The sequence below is a fragment of the Erithacus rubecula genome (genome assembly GCF_903797595.1).
Source record: "Erithacus rubecula genome assembly, chromosome: 3".
In the NCBI taxonomy this organism is placed as follows: domain Eukaryota; kingdom Metazoa; phylum Chordata; class Aves; order Passeriformes; family Muscicapidae; genus Erithacus; species Erithacus rubecula.
The window spans coordinates 120688219-120709513 of NC_136689.1; the positions used below are offsets into that span (position 1 = coordinate 120688219).

Genomic DNA, 21295 nt, shown 5'->3' on the forward strand with positions numbered 1-21295 from the left:
AATGAGATGGAAATCATGGTGTGCCAAGGAGGGTGAGGTCTGACTTGAAAGCTGTCAGAAGAGGAATATACTGGAACAGGCAAATAATAGAGTCTGAGCAGTGAAATCATTGGTTTATGTAGTGGTTGTGAGAAATAAAGAGGTCTTCAGTCACATATTTTGGTGGCATATGCAAAATGTTTTTAAATCCCTGAATCATAGCATCAGCAGGGGAAGCTGAACAGAGCTTCCCTTGCTGCACAGGTCTAATTGCATGCAGGGAGCAAAAGTCTGGAGCGACTGAAAATATAAACAAGGCAAAGAACTCTTTCTCCTCCACAGTAGGAAGCAGATGCTGTATTTGTAATAAGTAAATGTCAGTCTTTGAAGTTGTTGTCCACACAAAACTCATCTAAAGCAGAGATGCATAATATCACATTTTGTATAAAGAATAGCTAGCTCTTTTATCCCATCTCTGGAAATGAGCAAACTACTTCTAAATGAAATTGCCCATTATTGCTCAAAAAATAATATGGAAATATTCTACTGTTGCACCTCAAGCATTCTTTGTTCTTTTATTTAATTGTCTTACCCACATAAAGACACTTTAAGAAGAGAAGGCTGGTGCCTTTGGGAAATAAAAGATGATTGGGATGTTGTAAAATCAGGCCCAAAGAAATTCAAGAAGAGAAAATTAGTCAGAATAGAACAGCTACACTGCAGTACCAGTAACCTTAAGAACAAAAGTAACAGAGAATTATTTATTCAGACAAAGCCCGCCTTAAGCAGTCTCAAACAATGTTGACATTGCCACCATTTATCTCTTTGTCACTAAGAAAAATCAGTACTTTCATTTAAAGGACTTACAGTTTAGAAAGAACAGGAGCAGTGAATTATATCTCAGTAGAAATAATTGTGGAAATCAATCTTTTATTGAAGTTTAGAGGGGAACAAAGCCACAAGGATTGTGAGTACATATGAAAAGGGAGAGCCTTGATTCCCTTATTTTGCTTATGGTTGATGTAAAACAGGATTTAAGACATTGCACTTGGAGATTGTGAAGAAGCACAAAAGGTAAAACTTTATAGAAACAGATAATTAAAATTTCAGAGACTATTTAGAAATAAAGATACTATTTAAGGAAATACAGAAAGTAAAATTATGTGGATTTCTTTAAAGGAAATATGATCTAGGCAAATTCAAGGCCAAAAAAAGTCTAAGTAAATTCTCAGGGGAGCAATGAAGAAAACAGAAATAGAAGGGGAGAACAGAGGTCAAAGAGGGACCTCTGTGAGGTCACCGAGGATGTTTTAGCATTGACTCCATGAAGCAGAAGAATCAACCCTGAACGTGGGGCCAGCAGCCTCCCTTTTCCCTATAGAACCTTGGAGAGTGCAAATAGCTCCTTGTGCCCTTAGCTGGGATATCCTACAAGACCAGACCAGGACAGCTGGGCTGGGGGAATGAGCCCAGACTGCACTGCACACAAGGGCCTTGACTGGCCAGGACACAAAATTCCTTCGAGTTCTTTCCAGTGGAAATAAATAGTTAAAAGGAAAAGAGAAAAACAATGGATAGGTCAATGCTCAGAATAAGCCTTTCCTCATCTTTCTGCTGAACTGCCAAAATTCTGTGGGTGTGAGTTGCCTTTCCCTTCTGTCATCCAAGGACCCTGTAAAGGAGCAATGAGTGAATATGGTGAGGGGCAGAGATCTCATCTCAACATTCAAGGTGATAACTGTGCTGCCCGTGGGTTTGTAGGGGTTTAGTGAGATCCTTCTTTGGCAGAAAGGAATACTCTCAGGTGTTTACTGACTTTTGGACAATAGTTCATCATTACAGAAGAAAGGGGGAGACTCTGCAGGTAAGGACAAGACACTGGTCTGGCTTCAGCCCCTAGAAATGTGTGCTCCCACCTCCATCTGGCTCTGAGACAGAGAGGAATCTGGCTCTTTTCTTGACAGAGAGGAATCACCTCTGTTTATTCAAGCAATCACTAGACTGCTGCCATTTTCAGACAATAAATTCTGTCCTTCTTCAGTTAATAAATTCCAAAGCATCACTAATACTTTCTCAAGGTGCTGTCCCTGCTTAGGTTTATAGACAGAATGCAGTTGTATTGAAATTTCTAAAAATTGAAGTTTTAAGTGTCTTGATTCATTCACAAAGTTCAAAGTCATTCACCAGGTGCCAAAATAAATGGTGATGCTTTTAGAAGAGATTACTCTTTGTTGAAATATTAGGCTGTGAATGTTACAATTGTAACTGCTGGCTGGAGAATGTAAGATTTCTGGAAAATAAAATCTGCTGTATGAATATTGAAATGCTGGAAATTTTACCTCTGACAGAGTATTTCTAAATCTGTGAATAATAGAATACTATGGGCTGATATTTAATGTCTATATGTCTATTTAAGTCAATGTTTATGCTTCTGACAACCATCACTCCCATGTAGATATTTTATCACTAAACTGTAGTTGTATCCTAACTCTCATAAATAACTTTGGTTAAGTGCTAAGTTTAGTACTGTACATATGGAGTACTCTGAAGCATTCTTCCATCCCATATGCAACTGCTGTTCTCTAAATTGGTGAGATTTCACAAGCAATGAAGCCAAGGTTGAAACACAGGAGTTGTTTGTTAGTGGTTATTTCAACATTCTCAGCAGAATTTACTGATATTCTTTGGCATTGCTTTTAAATAACTCCTCAGCTTACATACAATGTAAAAATCCTTCCATTTCCCTATCCGTGCAAAAACTTGGGAACAACCTGAGTTATGCAGAGGAAAGGTCAAGTGTATGAGAGGTCTCTGCTGCTAGCAGTAGGGACTCAGCACCACCACCTCTGACAGCTGACTTGGGGAATGTCAGAAATATGTGGAATTTGGTTCAGATCTTAATCGCTCAAGATACAGTCATTTCCCCATTTAGGGGTTAAGACACACTTTTTTATACTGATTGTCCAGGTTTTCCCCAGAAATCTGTGGGGTTTTTTTGTCATCAATTTAAGCCCTCCCAAGTGTAGAAATCATGACTTCTATAGATGAAAAGTTTTGAAACGAAGGCCTATGGGCACTAGGAGATGGAAGTTCTTGTTAAAATAAGCAGAGTTGAAAAACATGGTGTCCCAAAGGGCTGTGGATCTAGAAAGTCTTGTGTTCCCAAGACTGATCAAGCCTAACAAGCTAATAGAAAATGCATGTAGTAAAGGAGGCTGTACTGCCAGCAAACTTGCACAGGCTTTGAGTAAACCTGAGTATTTTTTAAGCTATGATTTTTAATTCAAGGCTTTTAGCCCATCTAGGACAAAATGAGACGTTCAAGACAGGCACATTGGCAAAATAATCACAGGTGAAGGCTCTAATTGCTGTAATTTCACAGTTGAGGTGGAAAAGGACAAGATCAAGCTCCTTCAAACAGTCCCCAAGTTTAAAATTGTCTGCATTTGTGCACAGAGGAGGTGCCTGGTACCCTGCCCATGTTTGGAAGCCAAAACTGGGCATCCACAGATCATCCTCCTCCGTGTCCCAGGAGCACTCCAGTGCTAGCAGCTGAGGAAAGCAGCCCTGTTATTCCCCTGGCTGTGCACAGAGGGGGTGGCTCACTCACAGCACTCACCAGATGCTGCTCCTGTGTTGAGGTGTCCATCTGCCCTGTGGCACAGGTGCCACTGGCTGAGCTGGCTCCGGTGCTCTTTTCCCAGGGAATGGCTGAGTGTGGTCCTGGCTATCACACGGTGCTTTCCTGCACAGCACCCCTTCCCACTCTGCATCACCCCCAAGCCCCTTTTGACAAACTCCAGCATAAGCACACATTGTAGAAAGCAGAACATTTTATTGAATAGGCACAACAAATTAGACTAAATGCGTGTAACTGCTTTGGGATATATCTGAAAAAAAGTACAGTTCTCTTTAAAACAGATTGGTGGGGCTTTTCTTCTTTGGTTAAGTTGTTTTATTCCAGCTTTAAGCATTAGTCCTGTGTGAAGGTGGTTTCTTCATGCTTTTTCATAAACTCTTTTGCAGGAAACATTATTCATGGTGCATTCCTGGAAAGAAAAGATAATTCAATAAGTTTTTAACTCTTAATAAATATTTGTTAGTCAGAAGGTAGAGAATTACTTATCTATTAGGAACCAGTTTAAGAAAAATTTTATTTTCTCCACTTCTAAAGGCAATTGATAAAAGAATGGAACTCAGTTTTGAGAGCTTCAGCAACCAAAGATTGAAAAACAAGCAAAGGAGTGAAAAAATTTTCAATTACCGCTCTACTGACCTCCAGGAGATTTCTAATATTTTCTTAAAAATCTCTAAAGAAGGTCCTAGGACTTCTTTGGAGGCTGACTGGACCCTGGAGTTGGGCATTAACCTTTTTTCCTTCACCTTGTGCAGCTGTGGCTTGTCTTCCCACACGTGAGCACAGCACATGCGTGCACAGAGAGCTTTCAGACTTGCAGCTGCTGGTGTCAGCTTCTGCATGCTGGGCTCTGTCCTCATCTAGTTTTCAGTTAGATCAAACTCTGTTTTGTTCAGTCTTTCTTAATGAAGTTGTTATTAAAAACTATTTCTATTTCTTCTCCTCTAGTCTCTATCCAAAGGAATTTAAATATTGGATTTATGGATACATTATTTTTCCCTAGGGGAGGGCAGAACTCTTCAGGAATTTTGTGTATGTGTACTGTTTTGCAGGATTTAGGAATCTCAGCTGCCTTTTATGAACATAAATTTAGTCCTGTCCCAGATTCTTCAAAGTGTGTTTTTAAAACTGTAGAGCAGAGCTGGAAAGCCCCAGACTGTAGGTGGGCCTTACTGGCACCAAGTCAAGCACAATAGTCTCTGACCAGGTAAGACCAACCAACAGAGCTTGGACACAGGTTTCCTTGCCCTAACATCCTATTATTAAAGCAGCTGTTGCTGATGCATAGCAGGACTCCCACAGATGGCTCTAAGCTCTGCTGAAGATGAGCAGGAGTATTCTGTATCAGCCTACACTGGATGTATTTAATGTGGGCTTTCCTCTATACTGTCCAGGGCTTAGGGATTCTCATATGTAAGTTTCCCTGATAGGGATATTGGGTTTTTCTTCCTAAACTTTCCCAACCATGTCTTGCTATGGGAACAGGCACCTCCATACCATTCTGTAAGTTTAACAGCTTTTCAGTTTTCATCTTCACTCTAGTCTCAATCAGAGACTTCTCACCAAGTGCACAGAGCCCTTTCAGATGCTTTCCCTCCCTTGGTTTGAATCCAAAGTCTTACATAGCTAAACATGAATTGTGCACACTGAATCCAGCAAGTAAGTATCAAAAATTAACTTACCACCACCAGGTTCCCATCCACCACTTTTCTCCTTATGATAGTCTCTTTCCCATCCCACTTCTGCACCTGGGTCAGCACACCATTGTCTAGGGTTATGACATTCTACCAAAATAAAAAAAACAAAGTGTGGCTGTTTCAGCAGGGTGCTCTGGTCTCAGGAGAAGATTCTCCAGGTCCAAACAGCACTAAGAACAAAGCACCCATTACCTGTGGAGGCAGCATTCCTGCACTGGATGTCAAAATCACAGCTCTGCCCTGCTGCTCCCACATCCATTTTGAGAGATGTGTTTGCAAAATGCCATTTCAGGACTCACCTTTGTTTTTCTGTCATCTGCTGTGGTCTCATCAAACTCTTCACCCAGCTTGAAAGAGACCTCTGTATTTTTGAAGGTACTTTCTGTTTTGATGGTTATCACATCACCATTGATGGTGATAGTTACATTAGGCTTGGCCACACCAGCCATCTTCCTGGTAGCAAAACCCACACCTGTAAATAAGATAAGGCACTATTGAACTTTTATCTTTCCTTAATTTGTTTTTCTTACACATTGGAAAAAAAACCCTCAGTGCTTTTTGCCCTATTGCTTTCTGAGTATTAATAATCCTATGTTACAGAGATCCTTTAGTAAAATCTCACTTGGTACTGCTACAAACCAAGCTGGATGGGTTGATGTAAGGAAATTCTCTATCCTGTCATTGTCAAAATAGTAAAAGCAATATTTTGACGACTGAGATTATAAGAATGCCAGATATTTGCACATAGAGGTGTTCTAGATTTGTAGCTTGTACTCTAATTTTTATGCTAATTGTATCTAAATTTAAATAAGCAGGGATATATGACAGTTTCTGAGCCACAAAAGCATGAAAACAAAAAAACAACGAAAAAAACCCAACCTTTTTGTATTTACAAGGGGGTAGGTTGAATATAAGGAAATGATTAAGAAATAGCTGGCAATGATTATGTCCTGAGTAAAATCTGGAGCAAAGATTAAGTGTGTAAGGGTCTCACTTGTTGAAAACTGTCAGAATAAGTCACATAATTTGCCCTAAACTGCAAATAACCCTCCCAGGTTTTTAGCATGCACTAACTGAATCAGTACAAGTTATCCACTGCTTCCTACACACTAACAGAATGCTGAAACCTTTTAAATCCAAATTTCAATTCTAAGCGAGAAGTCTACACCTTTAGAGAAAAGTGTTAGACATCAAATCTTTCAAGTATCTGCATGAATCCATGCAATTGTCTTTGTTAGTATTCACTGGAGGCAGCTACAGCATTTCATTCAATATAATAGCCATGGCAATTAACTAATTTTCTTAATCCAGAAGCATTTTAAAGTTGTTTAGGTGTGCTGCTCACAGACCTAAGGAAACTTGCTGCTTTCTAGCATCACGCCGATTTCGTGTCCAAACATAAAGGATAATTAGCACAAAATAATCCACTAATGTGTTTTATTTCCATTTATAACACTACTAATAAGGCATGCACAGACTTGTCTTACCTGAAATTATTCCCATCAGTCAAAGTTTTTCTGCTTTATAGGAATTTAACACCACGTATTGAAACAGACAAATACTCCAGTTTGAGAATATCTGACCAAAATAGTGGATTAAGCCCCCCTTAATAAACAGCATAGCCAGAAAAAGCAAATAAAGAGTAAAGTTCAAAATTGGCATTGCTCCCCTGCTCCAGATACAAGAAGTTGAAATAACAATTCTCACCCAGTTCTTTCATATAGTCCTCAAAGTTTTCACTAGTAAGGAGCTTCCAGGTGCCCACAAATTGGTCGCACATTTTGTCAGGCTGGAAAGATGTCTTCCACAGGTTCAAACAGAAATGCAGGACAGGGGAATATTATGAGCTCCAGGAGAAGAGTACTTATCTTTAAAAAGGAGCTGTGGCCACATGATGCTCTGGGATGACCAATGAAGAGGGAGCCCCAGTGCCCAGTGTTTTGCTTCCTCCCCTACCCCTCCTCTGCCAGTGGGTCAGAGTGCTATTATTCATATGCCCTTACTAGCACAAAGATCACTGTCCTGTTTCTATTTAATTATTTTTTTCATTCAAGAACACTCTACCCTAAAGGCAAATAATTAAATCAAATTACCTTCCAGAATAAAAAGGGAGGCTCAAGCTCAACTCACAAAAATTAATGTTCTCTCCTCTGCTCTTTCATTTCAGTCCACTATATCAAATGGACACAGCTCAATTAATGGACTTTCAGATCCAAAAGGCTCATTGGGAACATTTTACTTGCTTTCAACACCCCTGCAATCAGAAATTTCCTCTAGAGAAATACAGAACTACAGGAAGAAGTGGACTTGGAGCACAAAGAGAGAGTGCTGGGGTTATAGAAGGCTAAGTCAATAAAATTGCTTCCTTGATTGGGATCTGCTTGTCCTTGGACCACCTGAATGAATTTAACAATAGGTCTGTAACATGTTTTTATGCAATGGAGATGGGATATGGGGTTCTGTGAGAAGACAAGTAACAAAACAGAGGATTTCTCTCCCTTTTACTCCCATGCTTTCAGAAGAACTATGTTGCAATGACATTTTGAGTAGTTGTGGCATACAGCTAGGCTCTAGTATTGACCTACCAAAGGTCCCTGGACACCTCATTTCTTTTCTGTTTGTGCTGTTCAGGCATTAATTTGTTTGAGGCAAGTTTGAGGCACAGGGGTGACATAATGGGTCTATTTTGACTGATCCTCTAAGCCCTTGTCATACTTCACAAAAAAACTATCAGAAAGCAGTCAAGCAAGTTCTTAGACCTTCCTTTGTCTGTAATATGCTATTCCAATGGCAAAAAGCAGCTAATAAGAGCATAATCCTGCCCCTGCTCTTCTCTTTAAGTGGATTTCCTGGAATTACTCTGGTGGTTGCTAGGCATCGATATTGTGGAACACATGTTTTTCTACTTGTTATCTTTGTAAGTAACAATGCTATGGAAGAGTTACTTATATAGGATTGCAAGATCATGGGGGTATTTGTAAGGGAAGGGAAGTGAGGAGGTCTCCAGTGCATCCTTCCACACAGTCAGGGTCACCACTGAGCCCACATTGGGCTGCTTAGAGCTGTTCTCTTTTGTGGATCAGAAAATTCCTGGGATGGAGCCAGCAGAGTTTCCCCAGGCAACACACACCCCTGCCCAGCTCTCCCAAGGGAAAAAGGGTCTCCTTATCTTCTCTCTGCATCTCTCTACTTTCAGGATGAACCACTCCAGTCTCACAGCTTCTTCTCACAGGACAAATGCTCCAAACCCATGAGGATACTGCGGGTCCTCTGCTGAGCTCACCTCAACACTGGATGCAGTACTCTGGAAAAGCCCTAATGACTGCTGAGATGAGGGGCATGATCACTTCCATCACTATTGGATGTGCTTCTGACCATACAGTGCAGGATTTTTTTTACCTTTCTGTTTCCAGGTCTCAGCTCACTGCCCACCAGGACCCTGAGAGCCTTTTCTGCAGGGCTTCTCCCTAGGCAGTGTGTCCCCAGCCTGAACTGCTCTGAGAGCTGAGCATGTTTGTGCCTTTAACATGTCAGTCTATGGGGACTAGAATAGCTAATCTTAGATTTGGCCTATTCTTTTAAATTTTTTTTTCATATTCAATTACTTTGGCCTAATCTCAAAATAAATAAAACTACATGCTAGTTATGAAGCAGCTGATGCCTTTCCTGGTTGGTTTTTGCAGAGTGTCACATGCTCCAATGTTCTTTAAAAGGAAATTCTGAGGTCCTTCAAGTTTGTGTCATTATCTTGAGGTATTTTTACTTCAGATTACTGGCTTGGGAAACTCTGTATTGTGTGTGAGCAGATGGTAGGAACATGAAAATTTAAATCCACCATTTAAATAATGAGAACTGAAAGTACCGAGGATTGTTGCAGTGGCCCAGATAGAAAGGCTGTGATGTGGATGAAATCAGTTCCTGTTTTTACTTTTCTTGCCTGTTGGGAACTATTCTGTGTGCACCTTACTACAACCAGCACTCATTTGTTTAGAGGGGAAATAGGGATTTTATATTCAAAATTATAGTCTGGGAGAGACAAGTAGTCTTAGTGTTAACAGCTGTCTGTGATGCTTGTAGTATTGGAAGAGTTTTTGGGGAGAGCAGAAGCACCTTTCCATGCAAATGAATTTGGAGCAGACAAGTGCAGCCTCCCCAGGCAGTCAATTACTTGCACTTATTTAAAGTGAATCTGAGTTATTTGTAGATATCTTGTGAGTGTGATGACTCAAAATTTCAAGAAGAAAGCCAGCCTGTGGGTTGACTTGCCTGTTTACTTCAACAAGCAGCTATCTGGGAGCACATTTACAGCTCTCTCTTGGGAAGTGTCCTGCCAATGGTATGCCTTCCCTCAGGAGAGACTTCCAGCAACCTATGGCACTGATGTCGTCTGATGCAAGTCGTGCCTGCTCTCTGGGGCAAATGCACTCAGTCTGCTGATAAAGACCAGAGTTTTTAATGGTCATGAAGAAAGCAGTGAGGCTTCTGAGCCTGGAAGTTTGAGCAAGTGATTAATGTTATTTGCTGAAGTGTCTTGACAGCAAGAGCTGGGAGATCTGGCTGAACAGCCTTGTGGTTATTGACACTGATGTAATCTCATACCATCAGAAACAAGGGCATCCTCAGAAGTGTAGAAATCTTCTTCAAAATGAGCAGAAATTTTGAAGAAGACACAACTGGCAAGAGATAAACCAAGAAAAGGAAGATGGTAAGTTGGCCAGTACAGGAAATGCTGACAAAGGAAATTCATCTCTTAATCCTGATATGAACTGAGGCAGCTCAAGTCTGCAATAACAATGATACATTGTCTGCATTGTGGTCTTGGAGTGCTGTGACATTTGAGGATAGCTCCTGATGCAGGATATACAGAAGTGATCACAGAATTCTCTGGTTCTATAAAGTGCAACAGCAAAGCACCAGCTGCATGGGGGACATCATTAGATGGGAAGATAACAATGATGGGTTAAATCTCACTCTGTGACTCAGACCAAAGGTGGAGATCTACTTGAGATAAACTGCTTTTTACAAAAATAAGCACAATAGTAACCTCCCTTTGGCCCTTTCGGGCTTGCAGGAGCAATGACGCTCTTGTACTAGAGTATGTGAAAAAGAGGGTGTTTATTCCTGCAGTGAAGATCTGCCACTTAGGAGACCTTTGGATTGAGCATTGTGCTAAACCTTCCCTGGTGCTTTATGTTAGTATGGAATTGTCAAAGAAAAAACACATCTTACTCTCAAATGTGAAAGCATAAGTTAAAGTTATGACTGCCTAAAAGGAGGTTTCTTTCTCGAGTTCATTCTTGTCCCAAAAGGGCAATAGAGCAAACTCCTAAAGTGTAAAAAGAGTAAAGAATAAAAACTCCTTTGAGTGCTCTGGCTGCCAAACTGGTGACTTCCAATGAGCAGCAGTGTATTGTGCACTTGTCTCCATAGTTCTGCTACTCTTTGGATAAGAACCAGCATGAAAAGACATCCATGCTCAATTCCATGGCTGATGACATTGACAAGGACTTCTGTTGAACAATTCCTTAAAAGTAACCTGGCCTCTGTATGGGGTCATTACTGGCACAGGTGGCAATATTCATAATAATAAGAAATATGTATTCTTGGCACAGCTATAAAAAGGTAATCTAATTCTGGAGCAGACAAGAATAGATAAAGGAATGCCATCTCTGCTCACAAATTTGCTACTTTCATTTCTGATTAACATTTGAAACAGGTGAATTGCCATGGAATTCTGCCTAGTCAGGAAAAGGTGTAACTAAAGCTTTAATACTCATAATGTGACACACTGCCTTTACAAAATACTGGCCTCAGTTGGCTTGAAAGTTCAAGAGGCCAATTAGTTTTCAGTGGTATTTTTCTCCCTCTTGGGGAAGGAGGTGAGGAGGAAAAGAAACAAGTCATTTTTCCTGTGCTCACTCACCCAATCATTTGTGGCTGTGGCTTCAGTCCTCACTCAGAACTGAGAGTACTATTGCAAATGGTCACTTTTGAAGGAGTCAGATTTGCCAGCAGCAACAGATCTGCTGTTTCCTTGAGTGGGTATTGGCACTGCTCTACTCAGCCACACTGCTGGCCTGTGACATTTGGAGACCTCAGGCTGGTGTGCCCCAGCACCTGATTTTTATTTTTTGTGATTCTGGCTTCTTTTATTTAGGGTGAGTCCCCACACCCTTAAATATGTTTCCAATATCTGAAAGCAGGGCCATGAAAATGAAAACATTTAAAAGGTGGTTCTGAAGCACTAAGCTAAGTTTGTGCTAAAGCTTTTAAGAACAGAAATGAAATCTCATTACTCTGAGGCAAAAAAACTCCAGTGGTTGACTCCATTAACTTGCAAATATGCATAACTATGTTTTCTGAACTTGCTTTAAAGATGAATAAAAAATTCAGATATGTCTGCAGGGTACAGCAAACCTCTGGGCCCTTGTCTTCACCTGAGAGACAGCTGAGATTCTGCCTTTTCTCAGCAGATGGCATGGCTGTAATGTATGCTCTCAAATATCTGTGGGTCGTACAGCTGATTGCTATTCCTGAGGAAAACCTGGACTTCTCATATCTCCTCTAACATGCATGTCCCTCATTCCTGGAGCAAGGCAGTTGGCAGTGTGAATTTTATGAATTGCAGGTTGTGAATTAAAAGGAATTTCAGAATATCAGAAAAGTAAAAAAGGAAGAGCATTTGCATATTGGGTTTGTTGTTTTGTTTCATTGCAATGAGAAGAAATGCAGGTACACTAACTCCTACTGGCATGCAGGTGACGGGCTTCCAGGAGATAATGTGGACATTTCTGTAAAAGAATATTTGAAATGTCAGAGGTCCACCTCATATATCCTGCATTCAGCAAATGCCATAGTAGGCTTAGTGATAAATTGAACTTCATGACTTATGAATGTTTGTATGAGAGATCTTAATTTGCTGGCTATCATGTAGGCATTGCAGATGCTTCATGTTTCTAACTACCTATAGATTTTCCTGATCTAAAGAACAAGTTTAAGGTTGTCTAAGGTTGTTCTAATATTCAAATCTGTCCAACTTTTTTGTGCATATGGTCCAAGTCTTGCATCTAACATCAAGGCTTCTCTTCTTGAGATGTATGAGAGTTGGCCTTTTTCTGAATCCTGCTTTGTCCTGTCCATGGACTTACCCCAGAGCACACAAATCCTTGCTGCTCTCCCCCTCTACCTTCCCCCCACCTCATTAATAAAAAGGGGATTTTCTTTTCTTACTTTTTAATCCCTATATTTCACTATAAATTTAGGTATTGCAGCAAAATTGCGAAGAAAGTAGTGGCTCCCAAAGCACTTTTGGGTTTCCTCTAGCAATTTGCAAATTTGCTAATACTATGCTGAAAATCCCTTTGAAGTCCTTCCCCAGATGATCTTCTGAATTATCCCACATCATCCAGTTGAAACCCTCTCTCAAACCCTCCATCTGAATGAAGGAGTGACACTGTTGGTTATATCTGCTTTAGGACTGCCCAAGAGGACTCCACCCCAGCTCTGCCTTGTTACTGCAGCTCCTGCAATACTCTCTGTTTTATTTCAATACAGACCTGCATTTAGAAACCTTCCACTGTTTTGTTTGCTTGTTTCCTGTTAAACATATCTTTATCAAGATGAAGAAAAAATCTTCAAATAGGAATGAAAGAGTAGTGCATATTGGTAAAGTATAATATCTTGTAAATTTAAGCTATTCCTATCAGTGCTTGTCCTTCTCTTAAAAGCTGTCTTCCTGTGAAGCAAGAGCACCTCCACAATTTCACTTGTTTCTAACCCAGCAAAGAAAGAGCAAAGTGTAAGAGAAGTATTTCAACAAGACTAAAAAAACCCTATACAAAATATTCAAGCTCTGCTGAACCTGCAGTCTGAGTACAATATATATGGATTTGGCAGCCTTGTTTATGCATGCCCTCTTTCTGCATGCTGCAATTTCTGGCTTCCTATGCTTTCAATCTGCCAGCTTGCTCTGAAACTTTCAATGAGCTCCTCCTTGCATTTGCCAGAAGGCTATCTATTATTACAGATGTATTTGGATTGCACCCAAAGACATAGTGCTCTATGTAAAGGAAAGTAAAAAAATTCCAAATATGAAATGTTGAAGCCTTCTGAGAGCCCTCCCTGCAGCGTGGTGAGGAGCTGGTGGGAGTGAAGGCTGGCAGCTCCCTGGCTCTAAGCAGATCTTGGTGGGAGTGAAGGCTGGCAGCTCCCTGGCTCTAAGCAGATCTCTGATCCTCTGCAGCTGACTGCTGCCCCTGGGCACTGCCAGCTGAGGAGGGAGAAGGAGCCAGCAGCTCCTGCCCAGACACTGACCTGGCCTTGCTCAGCCTCTTGCAGCTGCCTTCTCTGCAGCTGGATTTCATTGTCACTGCCAATCTCACTCCATCTCACCTTCTACCAGACATAAGAGACTGGGAAGCAAAAGGATCTCTGAGGAAAGAAGTGCCAGAGTTTTCTAAAGCAATCTGTCATGCCTGCCTTTCCCTCTCTGGACAGCTCTCATAACAGAACTAATCAATGCTGTTTATGTTTGACATGTGAAAACTCACATCACATCTCCAATAAGGGAGTGTCTGTAAAATTCCCTGCTTAATGCAAAGCAGTAATTCAAGTCTTTGTGTGAAGGGACTGGAAGCACACAGCAGCTTGCACAGGGACAATGGAGTTTGCTCAGTGTGCTGCATCCCTCCCAACACCATCTTCAGCAGATGTGGGGCAACAAATGTCCCTACAGCTCTTTTGCCCAAATACCTAACTGTCTCTAAACCTTATTTTTGGTACACAGAACCTCTAAATCTGTTACCCTGAAGCCCAAAAATTACTTTTAAATGCTCTCTGCCTTCTATTTTTCCCCTCTAGAGGATTCCATCATAGCTGGCAGGCATGACAAATTGTATGTCTTGATTGGAGGTGCATGCCATGAGGCTAAATGCATACTTTTTGTAACAAATACTGTTCCTTCTTCAGCTCCTGCAGGTTCTTCATTCTCTGATGTCATTTTAGTCTTACTGACAAATTATTTAAGCTGAACAAAACTTAATTCCTTTTGTGGCTTGATATGTCTTTAGGTATCATATCTCTGTATAGATATAGAACATATCTCTGTTCTAAGAGTATTTTCTGCATTAGCTTTGTTAATTTAGCTTCTGGTAAGCCAATACTAACTTGTTGAAATTGTATTGAAGTATCTGAAAATCTCTTCTGTCATTTTTAATTTAGTGTCTGGTTTATTGCTCCTTCAGACTGCTCACCCCAATTAAGGCATGGTTGTGCCCAGTCATTGGCACAGTCTCCAAGTCTTCCATGAAGAAGACCCCTGCCCAAGAAAGCTGACAGACTGAGTGTGTTAGTGGGAGGTGGGGTATGAAGGCTTTAATTCCCTTGACCTGAAGTGGCTACTGAAGCTACATCTCCTGATACTCAGAGAGTGGGAGGCAGGGAAGTGTTGTTCAGATGTTTTGGTTCCTTACAGTTGTTATATAGTTCTTCCTGTGCCTATATAACATCCCACAGAATCACACATGACAGAATAATTTAGGTTGGAAAAGACCTCCAAGATTATTGAGTCTTACTTTGACTACCTCCACTTAGAGCACAGCACTAAGTGCCATGTGTAGTTATTTCTTGAATACTTTTCCAGGGATGTTGGCTCCACCACCTCCCTGGGCAGTCCATTCCAAAGTTTATCAACCCTTTCTGTGAAGAAAATGTTCCTGATGTCCAAGCTGAACCTCCCCTGGTGCAGACTGCTGAAACTATGTCTACTTGTCCTGTCACTGATTGCCTGAGAGAAGAGAATGACTCCTACCTTGCTGCAGCCTCCTTTCAGGTTCTTGTAGACAGTGATAAGGTCTCCCCTGAGCCTCCTTTTCCCCAGGCTAAGCACCCCCAGCTGCCTCAGCCACTCCTCACAGGGCTTGTGCTCCAGACCCTTCCCCAGCTCCGCTGCCCTTCTCTGGGCACACCCCAGCACCTCAATGTCCTTGCCATGAGAGACCCAAAACTGAGCACAGCACCTGAGTGGCCTCACCAGTGCCCAGTACATGGGAGCAGCCACTGCCCTGATCTCACTGGCCACACTATTGCTGACACAGGCCATTGGCCTTCTTGGCCACCTGGGCACTGCTGGCTCATGTTCAGCTGCTGTTGACCAGCACCCCAAGGCCCTTTTCCACTGGAGTGCTTTCCTGCCATTTTCCCCCAGCCTGCAACACTGCATGGGGTGGTTACAACTAATGTGCAGCACCTGGAACTTTGCCTTGTTGAACTTCATACCACTGGTCCCAGCCCATCAATCCAAGCTCAGACTAAGTTTTTAGCTGCAAGCCTAGCAAATTTCACAGCTTGATTCCTTGATTACCATGATATCTGCTTAAGCTGAGCTCTTTTTGTCTTTAGAAAGGATGAGGGATAATTTTTACTATTTCGTCCCTGATAGAAACATACATTTTCTGAAGTGGAAACAGCATTATGTCCTTCTTGCCTTGCCTTACAACTACTTCTCAGACAACATGATATTAATAATTTGGTCCCATTAGCAATAAAAGAACTTGGCTGCAGAGCACAATGTTGGAGTGTCAAGCCAGAGGTGTTTATTTGCCAGTTCCAGCAAGTGTCTAGTAGGATGACAATTTGACTTTACACTACTTGCTGATAGTCAAAGGAGTACAATTTGGGAAGTGCTGAAGCTACTGTGTCTTGCAGACCATACTGACACAACTAAGAAAACTCTTTCCATCTCTCTGATTCCATAGGGTAAGTGTCAGTACACATCATGTGCTTGGAAGTGCTTAGCTACAACTAAATCCAAACTAGTCCAGGTCAACATACTGCTCATTCTTGGGTGAGCACAGCTGTCTGTAACCAAACAACTCAAGTTGGCACCACAAAAACACTGTGTGCCTAATATGATCTAATCTGGCTGTATAACATCTTCTGCTCTGTGAAGCAGAAAATATTGGAGACTGCTTTCTCAACTGATACAGCAAATTACCCATATGTTTCCTGAACATTTGTTGGTACTCTGTTAACTGTTTAAAAGAAAAAAATCTTCCCGTTTGGTAGCCAGTTCTAGGATCAAACCAGAAGATGCTGAACCCAGTATCCACATTGGCACTTGGAAGTGCTGCTCACAGAATCACAGAATCATAGATTCTGTGATGCTATGATCCTACTTGTATGATATTTGTATTATGAAGATAAAAGCAAGATTATTTGCATTGCATACTAAAAAACCAGTTTAATTCTGAAAGAGTCATTTAATGTTATATTGGAGATAGAAGAAATTCAGGTCTACAAGCTCACACACCAGGGCAATTCCAGGTTGAAAGTTTGCTTAATATGTAAGAAGAGACAATGGCTCTTAGTTTCTTGAGTCTGCAGTGATGTCAGCCTGCTGAAGTCCCAGAATTGCATATTACTTGAATGACTGAAATAATCTGTAGAAACACCTTACTGAGTGCTCTTGTGCAACAACCACCAAGAGATGTAATTTAATTTAACTATGTAATTTAATTTTCATGCTGGAATGGCAACTTTCCTATTCATTCTGGGAGAGTGTCAAGTGCAACCAGAATACTTCAATCTCAAACTTCTCTCTTGTGCCTTTCAGAAGCAAGATCATCTGCCTCCTGCCTCATCTTTCCTTTTACCTTTAAATGTGACTGTATTATTCAAAGGAACACATTTGAACAAGAAAAGTTACATTGCACATTGATAGAAAACATTAATTCTGAAGACTGGAATAAATCTCTTTGGATTGTTTGGATTAGTGCTATTCAAAGTCACAATGACTCAAATCTCTGTTACTGGAGGCCAAATTTTCAACCTGTTTTTAGGCAAGTCTGTGTTTGGGCAACCTGGGCTAAATTAACACCTAACACAACTTCTGAAGAAAGCACGTCCCTCACACTTCAAAACCTAATTTCTGCTTCCTGCCATGCTAGACTGTGAATTACCCTCTTTGGAGAGTAGAAAGTATTCAAGATTCTCTACCTTCTCCTTTTCTTTCCTCTATTACACAAAGCTGGCAGATAAAACTTCTCTCTTTGAAAAAAAAACCAAAAGAGCAGTTGAGCATGAGATGTGTCTGTCTGTGATCATGGGTGACCTAGTTTACAGTGAGGACAAGAGCCAGGGTGCTCAGAGAGCAGAGTGACTCTCTCTCCTAAATTAGGACTTGCTAATGCCATCAAGATGAATGGAAAGGCAGGAACTGGCTCCAGAGAGCTACATCAATGAGATTGATGAAACTGAGTTAATTGTTTCTCAATCAAGTTTGTGAAAAGGCAAAGGCAAAACAGAAGGGAATTGTTATATTATTTATTCCTCTCTGTCTCTCATGCTATCAAGTTATATTTTTAAATTTGCTTACAATTTCTAGTCTCCAAACTCAAGCCCTTGCATTTTCGAGCCTTTGTCTTTGCTGCTTCTCCTGAGGCCCAGATAGTCACATCTCTCTTTCAAGTACTGATGAGTTTTTTTCTCCCTTCACATGCCTATCAAATGAGGAATCTAATTGGGTAAATATATGAAGGTGGATAAAGGCAAGGCAAGGCTCCTCAATGTCCTTTTTTATTTTTTTTTAATTTTTTTTGTATTTATTTTATTTTATTTTCTTAACAGAATTAAGGGTAAAATTTGGCCTTTTACAAATTTGAAAAAACATTTCCTTTAAAATCAAATAACTTTATTCCTTTTCCTGACTTTATAGTATAGGTAAGAAAGCAGCAACTTCCTTTCTCAGAAAAAAAAACTGAAAATCAGATGAGTATTCTGGGGTATGCAAGTAAAAGAAATGTCACATATTTGCTCACCTCATCAAAGAATGAAACAAGTACATGGTAGAAGGTGTTTCCAGCTATAGGGACCAAGCAGATCACCCACACCTTTTTCCCTTCCCTGAAAAACTATTTCTACAACACAAGGAAGAAGGTTCTTATTCCTTAAATTTTATAATGAAATGAATTTTGGGGATTATCCAGGTATTTATTTCAAAGCAATGTTTAGCTTCTGGCATCTGGAAAAGAGGAGCTACTTGCTTGTATCTGACATTCTTACTGGAAACTCTATGCTGTGATATTGCTGCAATAAACCAGCATATATAAAAGGGTCTCATGATCAGATTAAACTCCAAGATCAATCCCCAAGAATATTTGGACTTTTAAAGTAGTCCATTCCTCAAAACACTGAAATAAATGTCACTGTAAGTCTGTAAGTCTGCACATCCCAGTATCAGAATAGTAGCATGTACCTGCAAACCAGAAGGAGTTGTTGGCTTAGATCTTCAGCTTCAGTTGTGATAATTAGAGGCAGATAACATTAATTCAGTCATAAGGTTGTCATTTGCTGAGCTGAAGCACAGGCAATTCACCAGCTGTTCTGTGGCCACCAAAAGAACAATCTTTACTTGGACTATGTCCTTGTGGCCCCAGCCTATGTCAAATAGAGGATTTAGCCCTAAATGTTGCTAAAGAAAAGCTTAATAATTTCATATTTTATGATTACTGTGATTTGGCTGATATCCTGGTTGGGAGTGTCCTGGATAAATGGGTGTCTAATGAAAATGGGTATCTAAAACAAAGCAAGCCACCTTGGATTCTTCTTTACATACAGCCGAGGTCCAGTGGTGCCTTACAGCGTACAAATGGTCTCATTCTTAGGTCATTGCCTATGCTAGAATAATACTTTGTCAATTGTGTTAATATATTGTAAAAATAAGCCCGAGTGCTCCTATGTGAAGCTCTGTAACTTCACTTCAAAACCTCAGATGAGGTACACTCCACATGATGACAAGAATGATGAGAGTCGGATGCACTCAAGGTTTTCACCCATTTGCATTAATGGAACTTGAGCAGTTGAGGATTAATAAATTATGGCTGTCCCTGTTCCTAGTAATTAGTATTTTTCTCTTGAATGAGAATCTACATGACCACTAAGTGTAATTTTCCAATAATGCTTTGAAACATTGGTCAGCATTCAATCTTCTGTGTATAAAGCCATAAATCCTTTCCTTGATTTTCAATGTTTTCTCATTGTAATTCTAAAATAGAGATGATATCTTAGTCCTAAGTAACTGCTGCTTTGTATCCCTGTAACCATCAGGGAACTAATAAAGTATAGCAGATGAGAAAATCTCAGCAATGTAACATCTAAGTCAACAATGAATAATAACTATATTGCAAATACTGACAGTCCTGATTGCAAGAATTTTATGTATTTTTGGGACAGCAAAACTATTCCTAATAGAAGAATGTTGTTTTTAACACTCCCCTGCCTCAATTTTTTGTATTTCTTAACAAAAGTTGATCATATTCTTCTGGTGAATTGAAAAATAGCCTTCAAATTGGTAGCAAATATGCTGTGACTCCCTTTAGTGGATGTAGAAGGTTTAATATGGCACATAATTTCCACACTTTTGGGCAAGTGCTGCAGTATTTAAGAAACAATGTCTAATGTCTGAACAAGAAAGCACCTTAGCCCTCAGCCCCCTGTCAGCTGTAGAGGCACTCAAAGAGGGGGAAAGTAGTCACAGAACCTCCCTGACTTTTCTAGAACTCCAGGCAGTGTCTAAAAAAAAGTTTCAATTCCAAGAAAATCAAGTACTGTCCTCCTAAATCAGACCTTGATGTGATTGATATGCCTGCAGCTTCTTTTGAATTTTCTTCACCCAAGAGGGAAGGATATGCCACAGGTCCAGAAAAGATTATTTCAGTTATTTTAGACTTGGTTATAAATCAGGATCTGTTGTTCATAACGTACATCTAATTTTCATTGACTCCATCATGTTAATTTACCTCAAACTTGCCCTTCAGTGGATCTTGTTCCTGGTGTGTGACCCAACTGTGCAGACAAGATGGATCATGTCAGCAAGGCACATGCAGAGCCACTTTCTCACTGGACTGGAGGCTGAAAAAAGGCTTCTGCTCCTCTGTTGTCTGTCTCTTGATTATGTACTTTGTGTTGTCCTGTTTCTGGACCTGTTTAGGTGCCTGCTCTCCACAGACATGTTGCTGTGAGGAAATGGAAAGGTTATCACAAGCCTCCTGCTCATGCTGCCAGTGATGCTTGAGATTGCAGTGGTATTTACAGTTTCCTTCTTAGGATGGTGCTTCTGTTTTACTGAATTACAGAGGTTTGGGTTCATATTACTTAATTTCAGCCATTTCACAGTAAATCAGTCAATTTAGCCAAGTTAGTCCAGTAAGCTCCAGGTACAGACAAGGTGAAGTGAGACAGTCAGGTCCAGGCCACATATTAATGAGGTATATTTTACAGCAGGATACCTATGGAAGTAAATTTATCTTTCCATTGGCAGCAGAGGACACATAAATAGCTATCTTAAAATTAAACCTCCTTCCTGCACAGATTTTGGTCTTGCAGCATCAAGGGATGATTATCCAACACTTAGAAATGCCCATATGCTGCAGATCAGTCACTCAGCTGGTTTAGTGTAAAACTGCTGGGCAGCAGTCAGTACAGGCTCAATCCAATAGCTTCATTAAAAACAGAAATAGAAATAAAATCCTTCCCAATAAGTCCTGTGGATAACACAAATACTGGCAGAATCATAAATTGTGACAGATGAAGGGTTGGTGGTGCAGCATGAGCTGGACTTGGTAGCAAACAAAATGTGCTGGAGTATGCATAAAAAATGGAATACTGGAAAATGATATATTTGCAAAGGCTTTTGACCAGATCACCAAGTATTAACACCAAACAGGGCTAATATGATTATTGAGGGTGTTAAGGAAAATACAATACTTTTTTGGTGTAAAGACATCTGGATGCAGAATGAGCTGCACACATTTTCTGAGGGATAGAAAAAGCACACATGGCTTGAGTTGCTTATGGAAGCAAAGACTGAGAAGGAAGCTGAATGCAGTACAGTCATCTTGCCTTTACTCAAACATACAGCAAAAGGTTACTGTTATGTTGATATAGCTCCTCACTGTAAGGTGTAACAACAGCCTGCATCTCTGAG

General features: G+C 40.5%; 1 protein-coding gene across 1 annotated transcript; it reads right to left on the reverse strand.

The window, feature by feature from the left end:
- Window positions 1–3794: 3794 nt before the first annotated feature.
- Window positions 3795–7222, reverse strand: LOC306799521 (fatty acid-binding protein, adipocyte). Its single transcript, XM_079300668.1, has 4 exons — window positions 7021–7222; window positions 5613–5785; window positions 5299–5400; window positions 3795–4028 (listed from the first exon to the last, which is right to left on the reverse strand). The coding sequence occupies exons 1-4, from the start codon at window positions 7091–7093 to the stop codon at window positions 3978–3980; spliced, it is 399 nt and encodes a 132-aa protein (XP_079156794.1). The 5' UTR covers window positions 7094–7222; the 3' UTR covers window positions 3795–3977.
- Window positions 7223–21295: the final 14073 nt, after the last annotated feature.